Raw genomic sequence first — 20,605 nt, 5'->3', positions numbered from 1 at the left:
ATAGTATTATATATATATAATATAAGCTGGATACCAGGCTAAGATTCTCCTTACTGGTGTTTTATATGTGTCTCCACTGTGGGTAGTGCATTTCTAGCATTTCTTTTTGCCCCCCAGGAGTCGAAGTTTTGTCTCACTGATAACTACTTTGTGGTGTCATACATGTGTGACATATCTGGTCTCTATACATTTTGTATAACCTCCTTGGTCATACCAAGACCATACAACAGATTTTGGCCAACGGTTATGATTTATGCCCTCAATGATCAAACGCACATAACTTCACTGATTGTGCATATTTCAATGTATGTCAAATTCTTTTTTTTTTTCATTCAAAAGTGTAACATCTCTGTAATTTGATGAATTACTCCAGTTGAATAAATAATGTTAAAGATTAAAGCAGATGTTGGGTGGCCATTTTTTGTGTGCAAGCCTACTAGTAAATGGTATGTCACTGTGTGCCAGTAGCTTGACAAAAGGCAACAGGAAAGATTTTCTTTTTTTTTAATGTTGCTTTTCTAGTGTATGTGTATTTTTACTTTACACCTAAAGAGGGACGTAGCATTTTTCGTCCATAGTGTGTCTATTCCTGTGATTCCTAATATAGACACAAACTAGGGGTTGGTACCCATGCAGATAGAAAATTCAGATCCAGTTCAAGTCCAGAGGATCAGGGGCATTCAGGGCCCAGTCTGCCCGGAACCTGGACCTTATTATTGAAACTTGTGAATGGGCAACACTCAAAACAGTTTTCTACAGTTTTTGGCAGCGTGTCCAAGTCCCACTGAAATGTAAAAATCCTGTCTTCATGTAAACTCTGTAAGTTTGACTGTAGGAATTTGGCAGACATGACTATAAACTCTACCCTTAGCTTCATTCCTATTATTTTATTGGACTGTTAAGCTACAAAACATGTAAACCCCTGCCAATATAATCTGATTATTTTCCATTCGGCCTGAAATCCAGTCCGCTCATTGCTTTCAGCTCCATTTTTTTTCAGACTGGTCCAACAAGAAAAAATGGTTGCCATAAATGCTCATGATCAGTGCTGCAATTTTTTCTATGTGACTGGAAGGCTCACAGGGCAATGACCCTAATTGACGCAGCCGCAAAAGGCCCAAAATGAGTCCATACAGTGTTTTAGCCTATTTTTGACTTGTAGCAGGAAAATGTAAGAGAAATTTCATATTGGTGAGACAGTGTAGGGTGCAGACGTTCAGATTAGGCAAAAAAACAGTGTTTTGGTTTATTTTTTTAGCCTGTGCTGACCTCAATTTAAAGTGGTCAGTCCCTAACTTGAGGTCATGTGATGCCAAGATGGCGGCAAAATTGACGGCTGCGGGACCTTCTGCTGGCCGAAATTTTAAAAAAATCAGACTTTTGGACACTTGAAATAGCGGGCTGCTGTGTGGGGTGAGTTCTTACGATCTGGAATGTTCACAGATGAGATTATAACACCCTGAACTTGACTATTTATACATTATCGCCAATACAGATTTCCATTAGTGTTCACTGGCCTCACAGGGTGGTATGGTTAGGGGGTGAAGTCTGCCATCCCTTATCTCCTGGTTTGCAAAAGTTGTGGCAGCTTGCTGATAAGTTGCTATATGGAAATATTTTCAACATTTTACAAACTTAACTGAAGTTAACATTTATTGTACATTTCAGGGCTGTCTGCAGCACTACATTTTTTTCTGTCCAAACTTATTGTTTGAAAGCCCATGTTGTTGATTTTCCTTGTTGAACATCGGGGGTATTTTATATACAATCCTTACGAGAAACAAACGATCATTATGGAATTCATACGATATACATGTACTAAGATACATACAATCCTTACGGAATTCATATGATCCACTACTAAGAAACATACAATCCTTACAGAAATCATACGTTCCTTATGGAAATCATACGATCCTTACTAATTCAATATGGCGGCCTCGGAACTTGCATTTCTTCCAACGATATTGAGATTATCCCACCCTGCTAAGCCCTGAAACCTCCACCTTCATGAGTGGCAACTTATTGGGTGACACATCCGTGTGTTTTATACCACTAGACTAGCTGAAGAAAAGGAATCAATCTGTAACAGAGCACAGCCCAGTGTGGCGGAAGGATTGTATGAATTCCGTAAAGATTGTATGATTTCCGTAAGGATTGTATGTTTTCCGTAAGGATCATATGTTTCTTAGTAGTGGATCGTATGAATTGCATAAGGATTGTATGTTTCCTGTAAGGATTGTATGAATACTTAGACACCCCAGAACATATCATTCTAAGTTTATGAAAGTATATTTTCAAGTTTCATGTCATTAATTTAAGACTTTTGTGACAGATGGGATGAAAAAAAGGAAATTTCCATCCTGAACAGAAGGATGGGTCCTGGAGACAGCCCCGGTACACTTTCTTACACATCCTATCATTAATCATTGACAAGACAAAGGGTAGAAATCATATTTCTTTTTATTTCTTCTTTTCCCGCCTACAAAACCAGCCGCTCCCCATGTTACTTGGTTTACACACGGACTGATTATCGTCTAATCAAGCAACTACACCAACCAACCCACAGAACTAAATCAGGAACAGTTCCATCTACTTCTTACCCCTCTATACTTTATTGTGTATCATAATAAAAGGAAGGAATACCTTTGTACACCCACATCCATCACTATTGTTAACCTCTACCTACTAACAGCTTGACTATAAGTTGTCTACTACTTACTTCATTCATACTAAAATAGGATCACGTCTTAACAGTATATAAATTACTCACTACAGTTTTACATTTGCCTCATTGACCACATCAACATATCTTCCAGTCGGATTTGATGCCTACAATTTTCTCTTCATGTATATAAGGGAAACTTTGGATAAAAATCAGCTTCAAAATGTTCTATAAGTACCAAAGATCTTTTTTTTTATAAGGCCTGTCTGGATGTCTCCTCTTTTAGCAAGCATACACTTCTGTAAAGCCTGTACAAGCAAGATGTATGACTTAAGAAAACTTGTCGTGAGCACGTATTGGAATCATAGACTGGCTGATGAACTTCTTAAAAAAAAAACCAAACGAATTACGGGAGCAAGTTAAGGTAGGCTCTCCTGTTTGGCAATTAGGGTCACATATACTTGTCTGAAGAATGAAAACCTACCAACTCATTGCAAACAGGCATCTTAGGAAGGGTAGAACAGCCAAGAGTTTTCTCTCTCAACGTTAAGAAGTTTTTGGGTGTCCCTGATGACAGAACATGTAGTAAATGACTCATCATGCAAGTTTTCTGTCACATCAACAGTTTTCGGCATTAGGACTCACGCAAGGACACCACAACTTCTGTAGTATCATATACATTTTGTTGTCTTTTTCTTGGGTTATGTCAACAACTTGCTGAGAAAACACAGCTCAGTCATCTAACTTTTAAACTACAGTCTCATCAGTCTTACTTGTAGTGTTTTTATCAGGTTTTTAAATTACTGTACATAAGATGTTTTTTTATCAATGTTGTATATCAAACGTGTTTTCACAACATTCATGATCGTGACATGACAAAAGTGAAAATATTGAAAGGCAAAAGAAACTTGCACACACGGGACCTCCTAGCTTTAGTTTGAGAAACCGCGGAGTTCCAAAAATTTTGTACAGCAAAACGTTTTAGTCATTGTCCACACGTGGTGCAGCAAATGGTCTTGCAAAACCCAGCCTACACACAAATACACACTCAAGTCTTTTGTGTTGTGAAAAAAGCTTTTTTAGACGAGAGCTATCTCGACTTAGGACACCCTGGTTGGCTTCTACGACGTCTGTTCAACAGGTCAAAATAACTCGGCAGCCGCTGGGTTAACAATGTCTGTTCTAAATAAATGGTTCTCTTCCGTGGACACAAGGGGGGCGAAGGGTGGAACAGACTCGGACACTTTATCTTACACTTGAATATTCAAATTCTACGGAGGCTATTATTTCTGCCGTGTGTGTGTCACGGCTGAAATAATTGTCAGATGTCCATCAGGAGTGAATCAGTTACATGAAATCATCTTCAAGTTATCCTGTGGCACTCATGCACTTTACCATCAGTTATCAGCTAGTGGCATCTCACCACTACTGATACTTAATACCAATACTGCAGCAAAGCCTTAACACCAGCTCGAACCCATGGTTACTATTCCACATTAGCAAAGCAAAACTTCTTGATGACAAAAGTGCTTGGGATACATGTAACTACTAATAAAATCTGAATCAAGTTGAGGCCTCAAGAACAAATTAAAGTACCATCAAGTAAGTCAGCCAAAATGATCAGATCAGATTGAAAACACAGACATTATCTACAAGAATGGGACCGATCAGTCTTCCAAAGTTTTTGTTGAAAAAGTACAACATAGTCATCATAATGTATCTGTACATCTTCCTTATTGTTCATAATCCTGCTGATTTATGATCATTATTTACTGATAAAAACGCACAATGAAACTCAATGAAATGGCCTAAACAGTAGCATTAAAGGTGGACTAATTTGAAGGAGCTAAGATGGATGAACCGTTGGGGGCTTAGTTTAGGAGAGAGATCTGCTGAGGTGTACATTTAAGATGTTGTTATATATACAGTACACAGCTAAAACTCTGTTCCAGTGCAAATATACAACATCAGATTTTAGACCATCTGACTGAAGCCCTCCCCAGAATTGTAGTGTCCAAAAATAACATGAACATACGAACATGAGACATCAGCAATTGGTCACACGTGCCTGGAAATTCATTTTGCCAATAGACCAATTGCTCATATCAAATGATCTAGATGATTGCATTCTGAGGAAGACTGCAGTAGTCCAAAATTCAATGCGTTACTTTTTTTTAGATCAAAGTTTTAGCTGTGTACTATAATAACTACCCAAAACAGATGAACTTTCATGCTAACATAACATAAGATGTTGTTGTTGTTGTTGTTGACTTGAGTGCTACTGAGTTTGGTACTGTTGGGGCTGCATGTATCCCTGGCTGGGCATCATCCCGTTGCCTGGCTGTTGCTGTCCCATCTGGCTGTTCCCGTAGCCCTGCTGCTGTCCGCCCCCCATCCAGTTGCCCATCTGGCCACTCATACTGTAGCCCTGGTTCCATCCCTGTAAGGGAATGGTCACAATTAGTGCTGCGTACCTAAACTCATGTTCAGGTCCAGATTCAGGTCCAGCAGTTAAGGTTCAGCTGAACTGACCTGAACCTGAACCCATCATTGCATATTATGTGCACTAGAAAATTTTTTTTGGAAGGGGAGGTGTGCATATCGTGCATATAAATTTCGTGTTATCATGAAGTGAAATGCAATGTGAAAAATACATGCAAATTATATAGCCAGGGTAAGTACAAAATGTTTTTTTGTCTTTTTCCAGTGCAAATTTTACTGTCTATGGAAGGTTTTAGATGGTTTAGAACAAAAAAGGGAATATAAGTGACAGATTGCTTTTTGCAAGTCCGGACTTGGCCCCGGACATTTAGGTTTTTTTTCTGGACTTGGACCTAAACATTTTTAGGTCCAATTACAAGTCCAGGCTTTAGGTACGCACCACTAGTCACAATTAGAGGCTTGTACGGAGGGTGCATTTTTCTGTCATTCATCTTGGCTTCTTAAAATCAGTGTAAGAAGCCTTTCTCGTGGGAAATGATGGTATTTTGGAAATTACAGGTATGGGTCTGGGTTACTCTATTTCGTTTGAAAAATAAGCTTTTAGCCGTGTGTCTGGCACAGTAGAGTACAGCATACAAGCAAGCAATGTGGCAGATTTCAGACAGCTAGCACCCTCTGGCAGGTCATATAGAAACTGCACTGCAGAAATCATAAGCTAAAAACTATATATTCTCATTCCTTTGTGGTAAAGTTATCACAACAAAGATTGCATCCTGCCATGTCAAATATTTCACAGCTCCAGAGTTAGAATCAGATCAAGTCAAGAGTGTCAAGAGATCAAATAATGAATAACAATCATACAATACAGAATGAGCCATTCCTGAAACCGTTCACAACTTGTCCTTTAAAAAATTACCTCAAATTTTACAATTATACGCAGTAAATGATCAGTGTTGAGTGTTTTCCTGACCTGGTGATAGTTTCCAGCAGCCCAGCCTTGCTGCCCTCCTCCTCCTCCCATCATGTACTGTTGTTGAGGATACTGCCAGTAGGCACCCTGGTAGTTACCGTACATGTTACCATAACTTCCACCCCAGCCTCCTCCATATCCCTGCTGTAAAAAGGGAATCATCCATTTCAGAACATTTGCAAGATGCCCTTTTTTAACTCCAAGCTGGAGGGTTACCTCATGATGGAGTATTGTAGTTAACCTCGTTCGCAACGGTATTTCATGATTCCTTTGCCGCATTCACATGTAGTTTGGTATGTCGTTTGGTCCCACTCTTGTTTTTTATTTTGTCAATTTGTATCTGTCTCAAACCTGAAGTAGTGTTTTACATTCATAACATGATGCTGTAATATAACCAGATACTGCCAAATGTTTGCATGTAGCTGGTGTGTTACATTGAAGGGTGGTTATACCAGCTATATAGATACAGATACAGAGATATGCAAAACCTTAAAGGTTAGGTGTGACAACTTGTTTAGCACTTTTTTTTACATACACACAACGTCTGAGGACAACTCACTCACCCTTGAAATCTTGAAAAACGGCTCAGGCCGAATGATGTATCAAGGTTAAATAAAGGTTAAAAAAAAAAATACACCCTTTCACAATTTCCACTGCATGCTGGAAGATGTGAGGCATTATGGGTAGCACAGGGGACATAACATCCAAGACTAGGCACACTAGAAAGTGTACCGCCCTCCGTGCTACCCAAAGTGCCTTTCTTTTCCCAGCAGGCACTGGGGTATGTGAAAATGGTCCATTGAGACAATATGGTACACTACACTGAGTAGTTGAGATTCTAGATTTTACCTGTTGGTACTGGTTCATAGGGTCGCTGGACTCTTTGCCCCATGAGCACTTGACTGCTTGTCCCTCTATCTGTGTTCCATTTACTGTAACAATGGCCATGGCTGCCACTTCATGGGAGAAGAACCTGGGTGAAAAATGTCACAGAAGTCCAAGAGTTGACTGATGTTCTTTTCAGATTCAGAGATTTATTTTTGATTCACTTGGCATGTGATATTCAGTATGAGAAACAAAATACACATGAAATGCGCCATCAGTCACAGAATCGCTTGTCAGTGATACAATTGAGTTAAATGCATAAACACAACTTTTAAAATTCGACGGCAATCGAATTAAAATCTAGACATAATAGAATTAACCATCTTTACTGATTAACTAGCATTGTGGTACAATAATCTTAGAGAACAGGGCGCAAATGACAGTTCATGTCTCTTGGTTTTACTTCTAGATGCTTCCCGACGAAGACTGTACAAACTGAAACTGTCCTGAGGTGAAGTAAAGAACTCCCTCAGCGGAGAGTTCTCAGGGTTTGACAAGTCCACTAGCCCTATTGTCCAGGGCAAGTGAAAGTGCTGTTCGGACAAGTGCATGACCTACCCCACTTTCAGTTGGGGTACCCCCCCCCCCCCCAAAAAAAAATACAGCAATGGATAGTTTCAGTGTCCTTCTGTAGATGGGCATAAAACCACACAACACTAACCTGATGAAGCTGTAGCCTTTCTCTGGGAATACCCTGATCTCTTGGATAGGTCCAAAGTTAGAAAATGTGTTGCGCATCAAATCCTCTGCAAGGAAAACAATACATGTATGACATTTTAGACCAGGCAATAAGCATTGCGCAGCAGGTGGCATTCAGTAGTTGTGACTGGCATTTTTGGAAGTCACACTTTTTGTAGGGTTGTGTACTTAGAAAAACTGCCAGGTACAACAACAATGGTATAGATGATTCTGAAGAAGGAAAACAGTTGTAGTGGAAAATGTTGGGAAAAGTTGATAGCTACCGACACTGATGACCTTAACTTAACAAGTTGACATTTTTACAGGTATAGGTGTACAGTCCTAAGTCCTAATCTTTATGTAGTGTTTCAGCTGTTCAAGGAACACCTGGGACTCACCTGTCAGCCCTTTTGTGATGCCCCCACAGTACACGGTGGTGTTTGTCGGACTAGCCTGGCACAATACCTCATCGTAGGACAACTGCTTCTGACCTGTGCAACGGAAGGTCGAACACTCAGCACCTGCTACTGTCAAAATACTTCTGTCATCTGCAGTAACTACTAAACAGGGCTCGAAATACCACCTGCATATGCAGGTTAGTGCAGGTAAAATTGGAGCTGTGCAGGTGCTTCTGGTGTCTACCTGCACCTAACCTGCACTGGGCCATGTACTGGGTTTTATACATAAAAGACTCCTACGATGTAGGTGTATATGGATTGTTATTAGCTGTTATTGACTGTTACCACCTAAGAAGTATAAAAGAAAAAATACCGGTAGCAATGGTCCCCAATTTTAGTATGATCCATACTTTCTAAGTTCAGAGCGGTGCAGGTAAAATTTGTCTGGTGCAGGTAATTATCAATGTTACCCGCACAAGTGCAGGTATGCAGAAAAAAGTATTTTGAGCCCTGCTAAATGTGGTGAAATTACTGTATAGAAGTAATAAACGGACTGCTTGGCTAAAGGTGGACTCCACAAGCTAAGTGAATGATGTTCTATAAACTATTTTTACTGAGAACCACACAAGTTAAAAGGGCAAATAATTCCTATTTTAGAAAATTTTTAAAGTTTAGGGAAAAGGAGCTTACTACGCCTTTCCTATTCCTGCTGCTTACAGTTCAGTTCAGTTCAGTTCATCCTCATATGAGGTGCCATTAACAATGTCTGACCATGCGTTTCTACCTAGCATGGCAGCTAGCTTACCCTATGTCATTAAAAGTGATAAATGTAATGAAATCTGACAAATTTATCATATGAGGTAGAATTAAGTGCAATTATTAATATGTAATTATAAAAAGAGACATGCATTGCCTTACATCCCACCACATAGCCTTAAAGCCAACGTGAAGTCTTAATAATAAGCTTACATGCAAACTTAAATAATAACTATCACCCTTGTATATGGTAGAAATAATAAGCATTAATGTAACATACGTCCAGTTGTACCTTCGTTTGACTTTGGAGGTGGGGGCTTACGGGTTGCCCAGTTGGTTCGGATGGCTCGGCCACCCAACCACTGACCTGGAGACAAAACAGCAATGATTCCTTAGCTCAAGTAAAAATAGTATGCATGAAATGATTCGCCGAAGCTGAAATACAACAAATCATATCTACTAGACTTGTTACATTACATGTAGTTCAGAAATTTACAAACACTAATTCTACAGTAACTTAAGATCTGGGTTGTTTTAAGTTCACAGTGGGTACACTGGTGTATTTAAGACAGAAAATGTGCAATTTTTACCGTGAAATGATTTCGCACAAAGAGGTCACTATGAAAATAGTACACACAACATGATTACAGTATTTTCTTATGTTGGAGTTTTGCAATTCAATAACTTTCATACAAAAATACTTTTGCCTCTGTGGTTTGTACTTTATCACAATACCATCTACTGTATTTTTTGTTTTTTTAATACAAAAGACAGGATGATATAAAACTATGTCTTACCACTCATGGCCCCAATGGCATTTTCTGCATCCTGTAACAAACAAGGTAGCTTAATCAATGCTTCACATGGTCCAATGGCATATAAAACTTTAAGGTGAATCTATTATGCAGTTGTAGAAAGAACTGATCTCCACCAAAGTTGATTGTACACTTTGAAATACATACTTTTATTATGTGTAATTGCTGTTGATGATTGAAAAGAACGATCAAGTAGTGCAGTATCAACTAAAGCTGGGGACCAGAACAGAACAATGGGGATCGGTACAAAACCATTTTTCTTCAAAAAAATGACCAGAAAAATAAGTCAGATTTTGGACTGATTAGAAAATGAACACATTATATTGGCAGTCATGTTCTGGGCTTACTGGCCCAAGAAAATACTGTAATTCTTGAAATTCTCGCGTCTGGAAATTATAGCGTTTTTGGGAAAATGGAGTAACTCGCGTCACTTAATTTTAGCGTTGTGAAGGAGGCGCTAAATTTTCAGTCGGATGTGTGAAAAAATAGCATGAATATTACCAAAACCCTCGGTAGTTTACATGCCTAAAGTCCGAAAAATACATGACTAGAAATAACATACACGCCGGCGGTGCGTGTGGTTCTGAATAATAAACAACTTACGGACGCGGTGATTTCAAAACGCGCTTGACGGCCGCCGACTCTGGCCGGCCGGCGGCCCGCTAAATTTTGGCGGACATAGCCGACCCAACGACGACAACAGCCCACTTGATACTGCTGTCGTGAATAAGGAAGCCGAGAAAGCCATACAGGCGGCGAACAGCGAGAAAAAACGTAGCGGGAACCACCACCATACTCCGGAAGCAGGACCAAGATTGCGAAATTTGGTAGCGAAAACTTGTGAGGGACGTCAGCGAATCTCGAATCGGCCACGCATTCGATCAAAAAGACGTTTCTGGAAGAAGTCGCCCGCCATGGAACGAACAAGATCGCAAACTTTTCACACACGAAAAACATCGCCAGACTTGAAGGTTGTCGACCTCGATGCGGCGCCGCAGAAATAATTTTGTGAGATCCATGCGGCGCACGGTCGGCGCCATTTTGAAACTTGATTGTTGTTGTTTGTACGCTTGGGTGGCGGCGGATTCTTGTAATTCCGAATTGTTCGTAGCTCACAAAAAACACGCCTTACATATTGGGCTTTGACGCTATGAATTTGACTGTATTTCTGCCTAGAAATTCGTAGATTTACACCAAATATTCCGTAGTGGCTTTGTTTTTTTTTCTGTTTTTTTTTTTTCATTTTTGCTGTTGTTGTCTGCACGCTAAGATGACGCGGACATTTTCTAAGTCTTGTGTAACATCGTAGCACAACGTGAACTTCGGAACTGTTTTGTATATTTTATGGACAAACTTCTAAATCGTAGCGTAGAATAATATTGATAAATACGCAATTGGTAAATATGCAGCTCAGCTCGTAACGAATTTGTGTTGTTTGCGTCAGCATGCTTTCACTGCATTTTGTAAAAGAAATGACGACAAACTTTCCATTTAAATATATGTTTTATTTCTTGAAGAACGACGAACTTCTTGTTCCTGTGTGAATTACTAGGGTAATGTGTGCACGTTTTTGTAAAGGATAAGAGTTAGATCGTGACCGTATATACTAAGTAAATAATAAACAAAACCAGAAATCGGCGCCGCGACATTAGAGGGTGGGGGGCGGTGGTGAATTCGCGTAATGAAAAAGTCGCGTAATGAAAATTTAGCGCTCGACTAGCGGGCGCTAAAAACGCTAAAATTAAGTTACCGCAATAAAATCAAGAATTACAGTAACAACAAAGTAGAGTAGAGTTTATAGTTTTTAGTCAAACATAGAAGCAGTTAGCATGTGGGAATTGGCTACTACACCAAACAGATTCTATTGTAGCAAAATGAACCATTGTTTTGAGTATCGCCCATTCACAAGTTTTTACGGACAATCAGGTTCAGGTTCAAATCCGGTCCTAGACCTGATCCTCTGGACCTTAACCGAACCTGGACCTGAATTTTCTGTCCCGATACTCACCCCTAGTATCAACAAACAACATGTCTGATGTGCCAACATCGAACAATTTTGTTTACATAACAAAGATCATGAACAATATCATCATATCAAGGTATGAACATGGAGAATTGAAAAAAAAATACCATGCCCTGCCTTTCAAAAAACACCAGTAATCCAGATTTGGTTGGATGTTGCAAAGGTTAGATTTGCAGTCGTACTGTACATGAGGTAATGTTTGTCTAAACGTACCACTTTGTTGACAAAGGAAACAAATCCATATCCCCTGGACTTGGCCGTCTGGGCGTCACGCACCACGCGGGCATCCCTGTGCAGGAACGGGAGAAAACAACGGTCACATCCTGTACGCTTCCGATATTTATCAAACACACAGCCGAAAGCTTAACTCCAAGCCATTGTCTAAAAAAAAACTTGACTGACCTAAGGAAAAGTCTCTCTCACACACCACATGGCAACTGGTTACAACTTACATGGGTAGGAAATTAAACATGCAACTGTGCACTTGGGTCTAAGAGATCGTTTCTCAAGGGACATACAACGGTTTATAGGAAAATTACCACAGAAAACACGCTAGGAGTAGTGCAGCTATCGATCTAGACAACACGTTTACTCTCAAAGAAACTATACGAAAATCTTATCACTTGTAATAAAGTGTATAAGAATAGACACAAATATTCATAAATCTATCAATCATAACGGTATTTTGGATGGGGTAAGTTCCACAATGTTCTTTTGAAAGTTTTTAATGAAAAGTTTAAAGGAACATAGTGGAAACAGAAAGTTGGTATGAAACAATTCACCAATAACACTGCTAAAGGTAATAACTAACACACCAAAAACAACACAGGGTAGCATTGGTACGGTGTATCTACAGCATTGAACCATGCACATCCTGCAAAAGTTCGGAGGATCCCATCTTGTGAAATATTTAAACAACTACAAACTGACACAGCTGATGGAAAAGTTGGAAAGTTGAATGAAATAATAAAAATAGGAATGAAAAGGCATACGTAGCCTGGTAACACAATGCACGTTTTATTTGTTGCCAGTGGTTGTCTGAGTTCTCAGTATCGCCTCATACGATAGGGGCGAATGGTTCAACCTCTGCAATTTTGAAAGACCAATAGAACAGTTTTAGGCCATGTTAAGTCACGACACATAGAAGCAAGAAATACTATGATAGGAGTTTAAACAACAGAAAATAGCAAAAATTGAGCGCTTTAAAAGGAATCGCTCTAAAGACAAGTCTAAGAAAACTACATAATTCGTTGATAACGATTTGTAATCAAAGATTGAATACAAGTATAGTAACATATATAGTGATAGTAAAGCCTACAAAGGTATTGAGAAAGAGGAATTGGTCTCATTACTAGAGCTGCTATATTCTTTTTTTTGCAAATTAGGAATCAAATGATATACATCTATAGAAAATAGGACAATGTCAAAATGACTTTGTCGGTTGTTTCAGCTATTTCATCTCAGAATAGATTCTTACTAAGATGAGATTAAAAAAATGAAATAACAAAGCCTCTTGGTTTACCTCAACAAGAGGCACATCCCATACTACAACAGTTAAGATAGTCAATGCTATGTCATTGTCCCTAATTCCTGGCTAGCACGACAACCCACAAACTTTTGGGTCAAAATACTCAAAATGCAAAGAAAAATAAAACTCCGAAGGACTTGACTAGACAACTTAATACATATTCTCAATTAGAACAATATTGTACAGTTTCTAGAACCAAATCAAACCAGTGGCACGTTGGCCACAACTGTTTGAGATAAGGAACGTATTAGTGGACATAACATGTGTAAACTATAAAAGTCTTAAACAGAGCGTTTCCCTATAAAAAAAGTACAACATTAACTCATGTATTACACATGTATTACAAAATATACCCATGTCTGTAAAATTTTCGAATCATAATTCATGAACAAAAAACATGCATGTTTTGAGTTCTAAAACTACACATATGCTAAAACAAAGCAGTCGTCAAGCACTCCAACAAAACACCCATGTCAAGACACTCCAAAAACAACGGTCATCACAACGGTATCTTTCTATCATTGTATATTCTTACCTTTCAGCACCCAAAAAAAACAAGTTTCACCAGATACAGTAAACAATTAATTATTAATATAAAAGGCCCTTTCTTTGTTAGGCCGTTGCTTGATGTTCACACTTTCATGGATATCTTAGACTCTAAGTTAGAGGAAATTAGAGTGCTAAAATCAGCCCTGAATCGCTTTTTATGTACCAGTCCAAAATTTCAATGGAAAAAAATCTAAAAATCTTGTAATAGATAGAAAAAAGAAGAGGCTCAATGAATTACAAGAAACCGTCTTAACGTTATGACCATTAAGAATTTTTAAGGTCAGTTTTCTCAGTAACTTACTACTTCAAAAAAAAAAAAGGATAATAACTTGATGTTTTATCCTTTAAAGTTTAAGTTTGATGCAGAGTATTAGGCAATAGTCCTGTGTGGCTGTGTATGATTCAATTCATAGAGAGTATACTGGACAATCTTAACTGTTGGTAAGTTTTACATTACTCTTGGGCTTCTTTATAATCAGCCTGTGAACAACTTTTCTATACTACTGTGGACATGTACAACAGTCTACTGTCAATTGGAGAAAAACAATGGGACCTGAGATGTGTATAGTTTAAACAAGAGTGCATTCTCACAATACACAATCAATACACCTAAGTCAGTCGTATAGTTTGCACCACAGTCTCTACCTTTATGGAACCGTATACATGTTAACCGATGATATGGCTTGAATTTGATCACCAGATATAGTTGCATATTGAGCTAGTTGAATCATTTCCATTGTGCATCATAATTCAGCTTTGCACTTAGGCCATGTGTCCAAAAAGCTCTAAATTTCCGATATGTCAATAGTCTCATTTGCATATCTGGAAATAGCTTTCTTCAACCATATAGAAAACAAATAGAGAACTTTTAACAGAAAAGGTGTTTACTGCATACTATATTGGTCATTGACTATTCTATGGCGGTAGCCAACTACATGTATAGTACGTGTACACAAGTAAAACAAAGGCAGTTAGGTATACACGTACTGTACATGTAGCTGGCCACCACAAATAAGTCATGTAGACTGAACCCGGCCTCATATTCAGACACAATATCATTAAAACGGTTTCCAGAATCCATACACATCCACTTTGCTGCAAATGGAAGAACTAGTTGACTAACGTGCACACTGTAAAAAAAATATTCATCCATGACATGGCAGGACAAAATGCGTAAAACTTAGATTAGAAGATTCCTTACGAGATCTTCCCAAAGGGAGCGAAGGCAGCCTTGAGATCTGTGGTGTCAATCTCCGGACTCAAGTCTCCAACAAAAACATGGTGGTGGTCTGAAACACGAAGAAACATGCTGACGTCAGTTCTTTTTTCTTCTGCAACTTGCTATCATCCAGTTTCTAGTCTTCACATCATTATGCATGTTCTTAGAACAGAACAAGTTTAAGGCTTCCATACTGAAACTGTTACTGTTACAGTATTTTGTAGGGTCATCAGATACATAGAAGACAGTACACCAATATACTATACCTACCACGGTCTCTTTGAGGGAGTTGTTCTAAAACATATTTCCCCAAATTGCTTTTGTAGGAAATGTGTTATATTCAGCATTAAACTCTTCAACAACTCAAAGTTATTGCATCTAGAACTATACAAAAACAACAAAATAGAAGTCACTACATGCCAAGGGTAACAAAGTATATACATGACTGGTGCTGCAAGTCTTAGTCATACACAGTAGGGCATTTTATCTTTTAAGATAGCAGGGGTTGTTGGTCACCAAGGACGCTGTGTTTAAGAGATACATGTAACTGTGATCAGAACAATACAGCTCTGTGAGCATTCTACGCCAAATTCTACTCCAGAGAACTTCAGAGAACATTGGAAGTTTTGTAAACATCTTGTCGATACAATATCCAGCCACCTTTAGATTATTATCTGAGGAGAGTATTGTTTTACTTTACATGACATTGAAGTACGCTTATTTTGTTTTACATATGCATGCTCACATTCATATGTACATATCAGCAACAAGTGTCAAATACATCACACTGAATTTTAATTAGGAAACAACACTTAACTGCATTCTGATTCAAAACAAAGAAATAAAATAGAAAACAGACTCCTCTTGGCACGTATATACACCTTGGTTTATACTCAAGATATTTCTGTTGCCAGACATTAGACAAATGTTGTCATTAAACAAAGGTAGCATGGGTCACGAAGTACTTATTTGCACTGCAATATCCACAATAATGAACTAAACAAAACACTGAAAATTGTACTTTCAGAACAATATCTTTCTGACAGAGAATCATGCAAACAAAAACTTAGATAACGCACCAAGATAACATGTTTTTAGTCAATAGACAAGGAAAACTGTACTTACTACTAGTATCCTTTTTATTTCCACTTGGCGTTGTAGCCCAGTTAACTTTGACTTCCTGCAAACAAACAACAAATCATTATGAGAGATAGAAAGAAGGATCCTTTCCAAAATGTTGATCCAAGGAAATCACAATGAAGCATGGCACGGTCCACACACACTAGCACAGCTATTGTCCACAAGAAGTACTCCAAATGTCTTATCTGTCGCCATATGGGAGAGCAGGAAGTGGTGGATGTGTGTAGTACAGGGCAGGATGAAATGGTTACGTGTGATACAAACAACTTATAACAGACACAACATAAGGAACAGAGACTTTTGTATATTGTTGGTAGTCTGTGTAACACAGACTCCGCTGTCCAGGGCTGTAACTGGCCCTTCTAGGGGGCCGGCGGATGTTTGTCGGGCTGCTATAAGCGAGATTTAATCAGGCTACATTGTTGGCAGTTGTGTCGGTTTGTGACAGTTCTTGGTTGGGACTAATAACCAGTGACTGCATGGTCTTCATACTGGAGCCAAAGAACCATGTTACAGATACGGCTGGAAGACATGGCTTTTATATAGCAAGGATACCTTCATAATATTATTTTGTTACCATTCATGCGTTTGCACCTACAACTCGAGAACTTTTTGATGTATTACTTTGAATTCTGGCATGTTGACAGCTTTTGAAGTCCTAATGGCGATTAAAGGTACCGTAGCAGTATTTTCAGGTAATGCAGAATTTATGGACAATGACCGAGATCTAGAATGTGGTGTGGTACAGCACCTTATTAATTACAACAACTGTTGCTTGCCCAATGGCATCCTGTGTCATACCGGTATAAGTTCTTGTTCGCAGGGGCTAATCCATACAGCAGAGTTTTTTTTTTTAAATTGCTCTTCATGGTACAGAGGTTATCAAACAACCTTAGCTCACACCGCAGATTTCGATAAAACATACTGTACATTCAAATTGGATCCAGCTTTTCCATAACTCCCATTTAGACTCCCCCATTTCAAACTGATTTCTGGCCTAGCTGTAAAAATGGCTTAAGGACCTGCTTAATCCATTCATATTGGAATAAGAGTCAACAGGGCAATAAACATTAAAAGAGTGTAATAATTATGCAAACCTTTCTGGATAAAATCAATACAAACAAAATAGAGCCGAGTTTGACATATTCATTTTTTTTAAATCACCTACCCTATGATGCAAATAGGCCTACGAAAAAATGTTTCCTGTTTGACAGTGATGAAAAAAATTAGGGTGATAGGTAGGGATTACCTTTTTTGAATAAAGAGACTCTTTTTACACTACCAATGCTTTATTCTCACCAATGTTATGTTTGCAAAAACTCAACGCATAGTGATACAATATACAGCTTAACAATTTAAAACAGAAGTGCATGGTGTCACCTGGAAAAAAATCTCACTGGCCCCATCGGGCAAGTATAGACAGGGCTCGAAATACCACCTGCATATGCAAGTTAGTGCAGGTATTTCTGGTGTCTACCTGCACCTAACATGCACTGGTCCATGTACTGTTTTTTTTTACATAAATGTCTTATGATGTCGGTGTATGTGGATTGTTATTAGCTGCATTGACTAAGTATAAAAGAAAAAATAGCAAAGGTTCCTCAACAATTTTAGTATGATCCATATTTCATAAATTCAGAATGGTGCAGGTCATTTCCAATGTTACCTGCACCGGTGCAGGTATGCAGAAAAAAGTATTTCGAGCCCTGATAGAACAATAAGCACTTGCCCAATCAGCCCTTTTACTTTCAACAGGCAATCAGGCCAATGAACTTGCCCAACCCTGCAGAATATTTACAATTTTTTTACAATCAAAATTCAAATGATAATGCACAAAACAAATGGAATTTCACATGAACCACAACTATTTGTAATAGCCATTGTAGCCAAATTCAAAGCCTTTCATTGCTTACACAAGGCACAATGACATTGGCACTACCAAACATTTCTCCTATTCTCTGCTAAGGACACCCCAATTTAATTCCTTAGGTCTAAGATCTACTTGCAGAAAATGATGAATTTAAAGGCTCTCAATTTAAGTTAAGTGTGAACAAAATCAATGAAAGCATTGAAATTTTCTTTCCGATCTCATCAATTTTCAGTTTTGAGGATACATCTAGGACGCCCAGCCATCCTCTTTTCACCAGCAGTGCATAGCAGTACATCTATGTGTATGTTTCTAAGCTGAGACCACTTCTATAAAATACAAGGCTAGATATACTTGCAGCAAAATATGCTACACTTGAAAAAAGGATATTAGGCATTTTCTGTACAGATGTATGTAAAAAAAAAGCCCCAACTGGCCTAAGCTCAATTTCTCCATGTCAATTTCTTGTATTGGCTAGACTGGACCAAGAACAGTCCAACGTTTTACAGCTACGATCCAAGCGGCCCATTTTTTCACATCCCCAGATCTAATTAGTTAAATGTACATTTGCCAGCTTAAAGGTGCTGACTCAGCCCCATGTGCCATGGGACATCATTTATTCTACAACTCAATATTGATGCAAATGATAAAAAAAAGCCAAATAACGCTTCATTTGTACTTTCACTAATTTTGTTCCAAAAAGATATATTTCCATTCTTTGTGAAATGAAGATATACTTGAAGTTTAAGAAATTCATTAAACGTTGATACAAATTTTCAGAAATTTACAACTCCCAAAAACATAAGAATGGTGTTCCTGTTGAATTTTATGGTTAACGAAGTATAAAAAGTGACCATTTTAGCGAAAAACATGCAACAGCCTGTGCTCTAAAATATATTTCGCGAATAACACACCCACTCCTCATTCTTGAAATCAATTGAGGGATGCTAAAAGTTAATCAACTTGATGGGTTTTGTGTCCCGACAATATTTTAGGGCCCAAGCACGCTACGAACATTCAAAAGGCGCTCTTTGTACGGAAATGTACCTTCCATACGGAATAGTGCATACGTACAAGTGGCTGCGAATGGGCATGGTTCTGAGAGAAAACGAGCTCATACTCACTGTCTGTGTTTGCACTGCACTAGTCATGGCTCCCCGTAATGTTGTCTCTTTGTGAGGAGGGTGTGTGAAAGGTAGCCCTGCCACTCGGTAGAGTGAGCACTCATGCAAATTAACTCCAACAACAGGTCCCCCGGGGGTATACTCATGTCAGTGTCTGATTGGTCGTCATAAGCATGGGACTGATCCAATCGATGGAACACAGCCTGGCACTACACATATTGACATGACATGGGCAGCACCGCGCCACCTGCTTCAATTCATTAGCATTGGAACTCCCCAACGCTATGGTGCATGGGGCAATTCCAACAGACTGTCAGGACACCATTAAAGATACAAATGGGGACCTTTTCAAGATAACTATCTAACTATGACACAAAATCTAAGAATTTTTCTCTCAAAATTTGCTTCACGGGGACATTTGACCAAAATGCATAGTGTATATAACATATAGTGTACACTCAAGGTATTATACGTCAAGCACACTATATCAAGTACTGCAAATGTATAACTGTTCTCCGTAGTTTTATGTTCGCAGTTTTTTGGGTGGCCACTTTATCTTCAACTCAAAACCACTGCAAACATTCTTCCATTACATTATGTGACTACCTATGATGCTACTGGAAACTTTTAAAAAACCATTGTAAACTCTCCATTTTCCCACTAATACGAATTTAAATTCCAGCAAACTTAAATGCATTTACAGTATGTTTGATTTTTGAGGGGGCACAGCCTGGCATATCTAGTCTGTAAGATGCCACATGATACATGTAACTTAATGTAACTACTTACATAAATTAACAGTATTATCAAAATTCTGCACAGCCAAAAAATTTTGCATGCTATCAAAAATTTACATGCAAAATAAAACATTGACAGTAGTATATTTCTAATTGTAAAATTCTTTCAGCTTTGGTGCGGTATTAGTAAAATTCTAAAGGTGGACATATATATAGAAATTCAAGATTTGAATTCAGGTGAAACTGCAATTGTTAAAATATTAACAACAACCAATAAACAGCTGGTTATATGTGTAGAGGTCTTTTAAAACTCAGCATTACACTTCTATTTGTTGAAACAATTCTACTGAAAACAAACAAATATCAAATTCATTCTAAAAACGTAACAAAATTGTTCTAATTAAAATTGAGGAAGTTATAATTTAAAATATTGCTTAAATCCTAACTGTAGCAAACGAGTTCAGAGACCACAGAGTCCTCCCCAGAGGATGGAATAATGGAGGCTCTCCACTATATGAAAGTGCAGCGTGTTGGTTCGGGTTATTTTTGCCAGCTCCTCCACTATACTAAAAAAATTCTGGGGAGATCCCTGGATCTCACACCTCCTTGAATATTTCGAGCATTTGTAGATTTGTTGTTTCATCTTGTCTTATCGCTTATGCAAATAAGGCTGTAATTAGCTTCATTTATAATAAAGTTTTGCAAGTTCTCCTGCAATACCAATGTCACACCAGGGGGAAAAAGTGACCATAACCAGTCTCTATCCACAAACCAAATATCATTACAATCCATCCAGAGGTCCAAAATAT

General features: G+C 38.4%; 1 protein-coding gene across 4 annotated transcripts in view; it reads right to left on the bottom strand.

Moving 5' to 3' along the window:
* Positions 1 to 2,445: 2,445 nt before the first annotated feature.
* LOC118413105 (nucleolysin TIAR-like) overlaps positions 2,446 to 20,605 on the bottom strand; it is a 23,168-nt gene continuing 5,008 nt past the window's right edge. Inside the window, exons 1-11 of one of the 4 annotated variants that reach the window (XM_035816277.1) lie at positions 19,060 to 19,101; positions 16,054 to 16,108; positions 14,911 to 14,998; positions 11,846 to 11,921; positions 9,592 to 9,622; positions 9,075 to 9,161; positions 8,039 to 8,131; positions 7,624 to 7,708; positions 6,927 to 7,050; positions 6,078 to 6,221; positions 4,427 to 5,105 (exon numbers count right to left, since the gene is read on the bottom strand). In XM_035816277.1, the coding sequence (XP_035672170.1) occupies positions 4,944 to 5,105; positions 6,078 to 6,221; positions 6,927 to 7,050; positions 7,624 to 7,708; positions 8,039 to 8,131; positions 9,075 to 9,161; positions 9,592 to 9,622; positions 11,846 to 11,921; positions 14,911 to 14,998; positions 16,054 to 16,108; positions 19,060 to 19,086 (972 nt within the window). In that variant the 5' untranslated portion in view covers positions 19,087 to 19,101 and the 3' untranslated portion in view covers positions 4,427 to 4,943. Of the gene's footprint in view, positions 5,106 to 6,077; positions 6,222 to 6,926; positions 7,051 to 7,623; positions 7,709 to 8,038; positions 8,132 to 9,074; positions 9,162 to 9,591; positions 9,623 to 11,845; positions 11,922 to 14,910; positions 14,999 to 16,053; positions 16,109 to 19,059; positions 19,102 to 20,605 lie in introns of those variants that run through there. The other 3 variants (XM_035816274.1, XM_035816276.1, XM_035816275.1) reach the window with 3 other exon arrangements.

This window comes from Branchiostoma floridae, chromosome 4, assembly GCF_000003815.2.
Source record: "Branchiostoma floridae strain S238N-H82 chromosome 4, Bfl_VNyyK, whole genome shotgun sequence".
In the NCBI taxonomy this organism is placed as follows: domain Eukaryota; kingdom Metazoa; phylum Chordata; class Leptocardii; order Amphioxiformes; family Branchiostomatidae; genus Branchiostoma; species Branchiostoma floridae.
The sequence above is the reverse complement of the archived record's forward strand: the minus strand, read 5'-3'. Positions and strand labels throughout refer to the sequence as shown.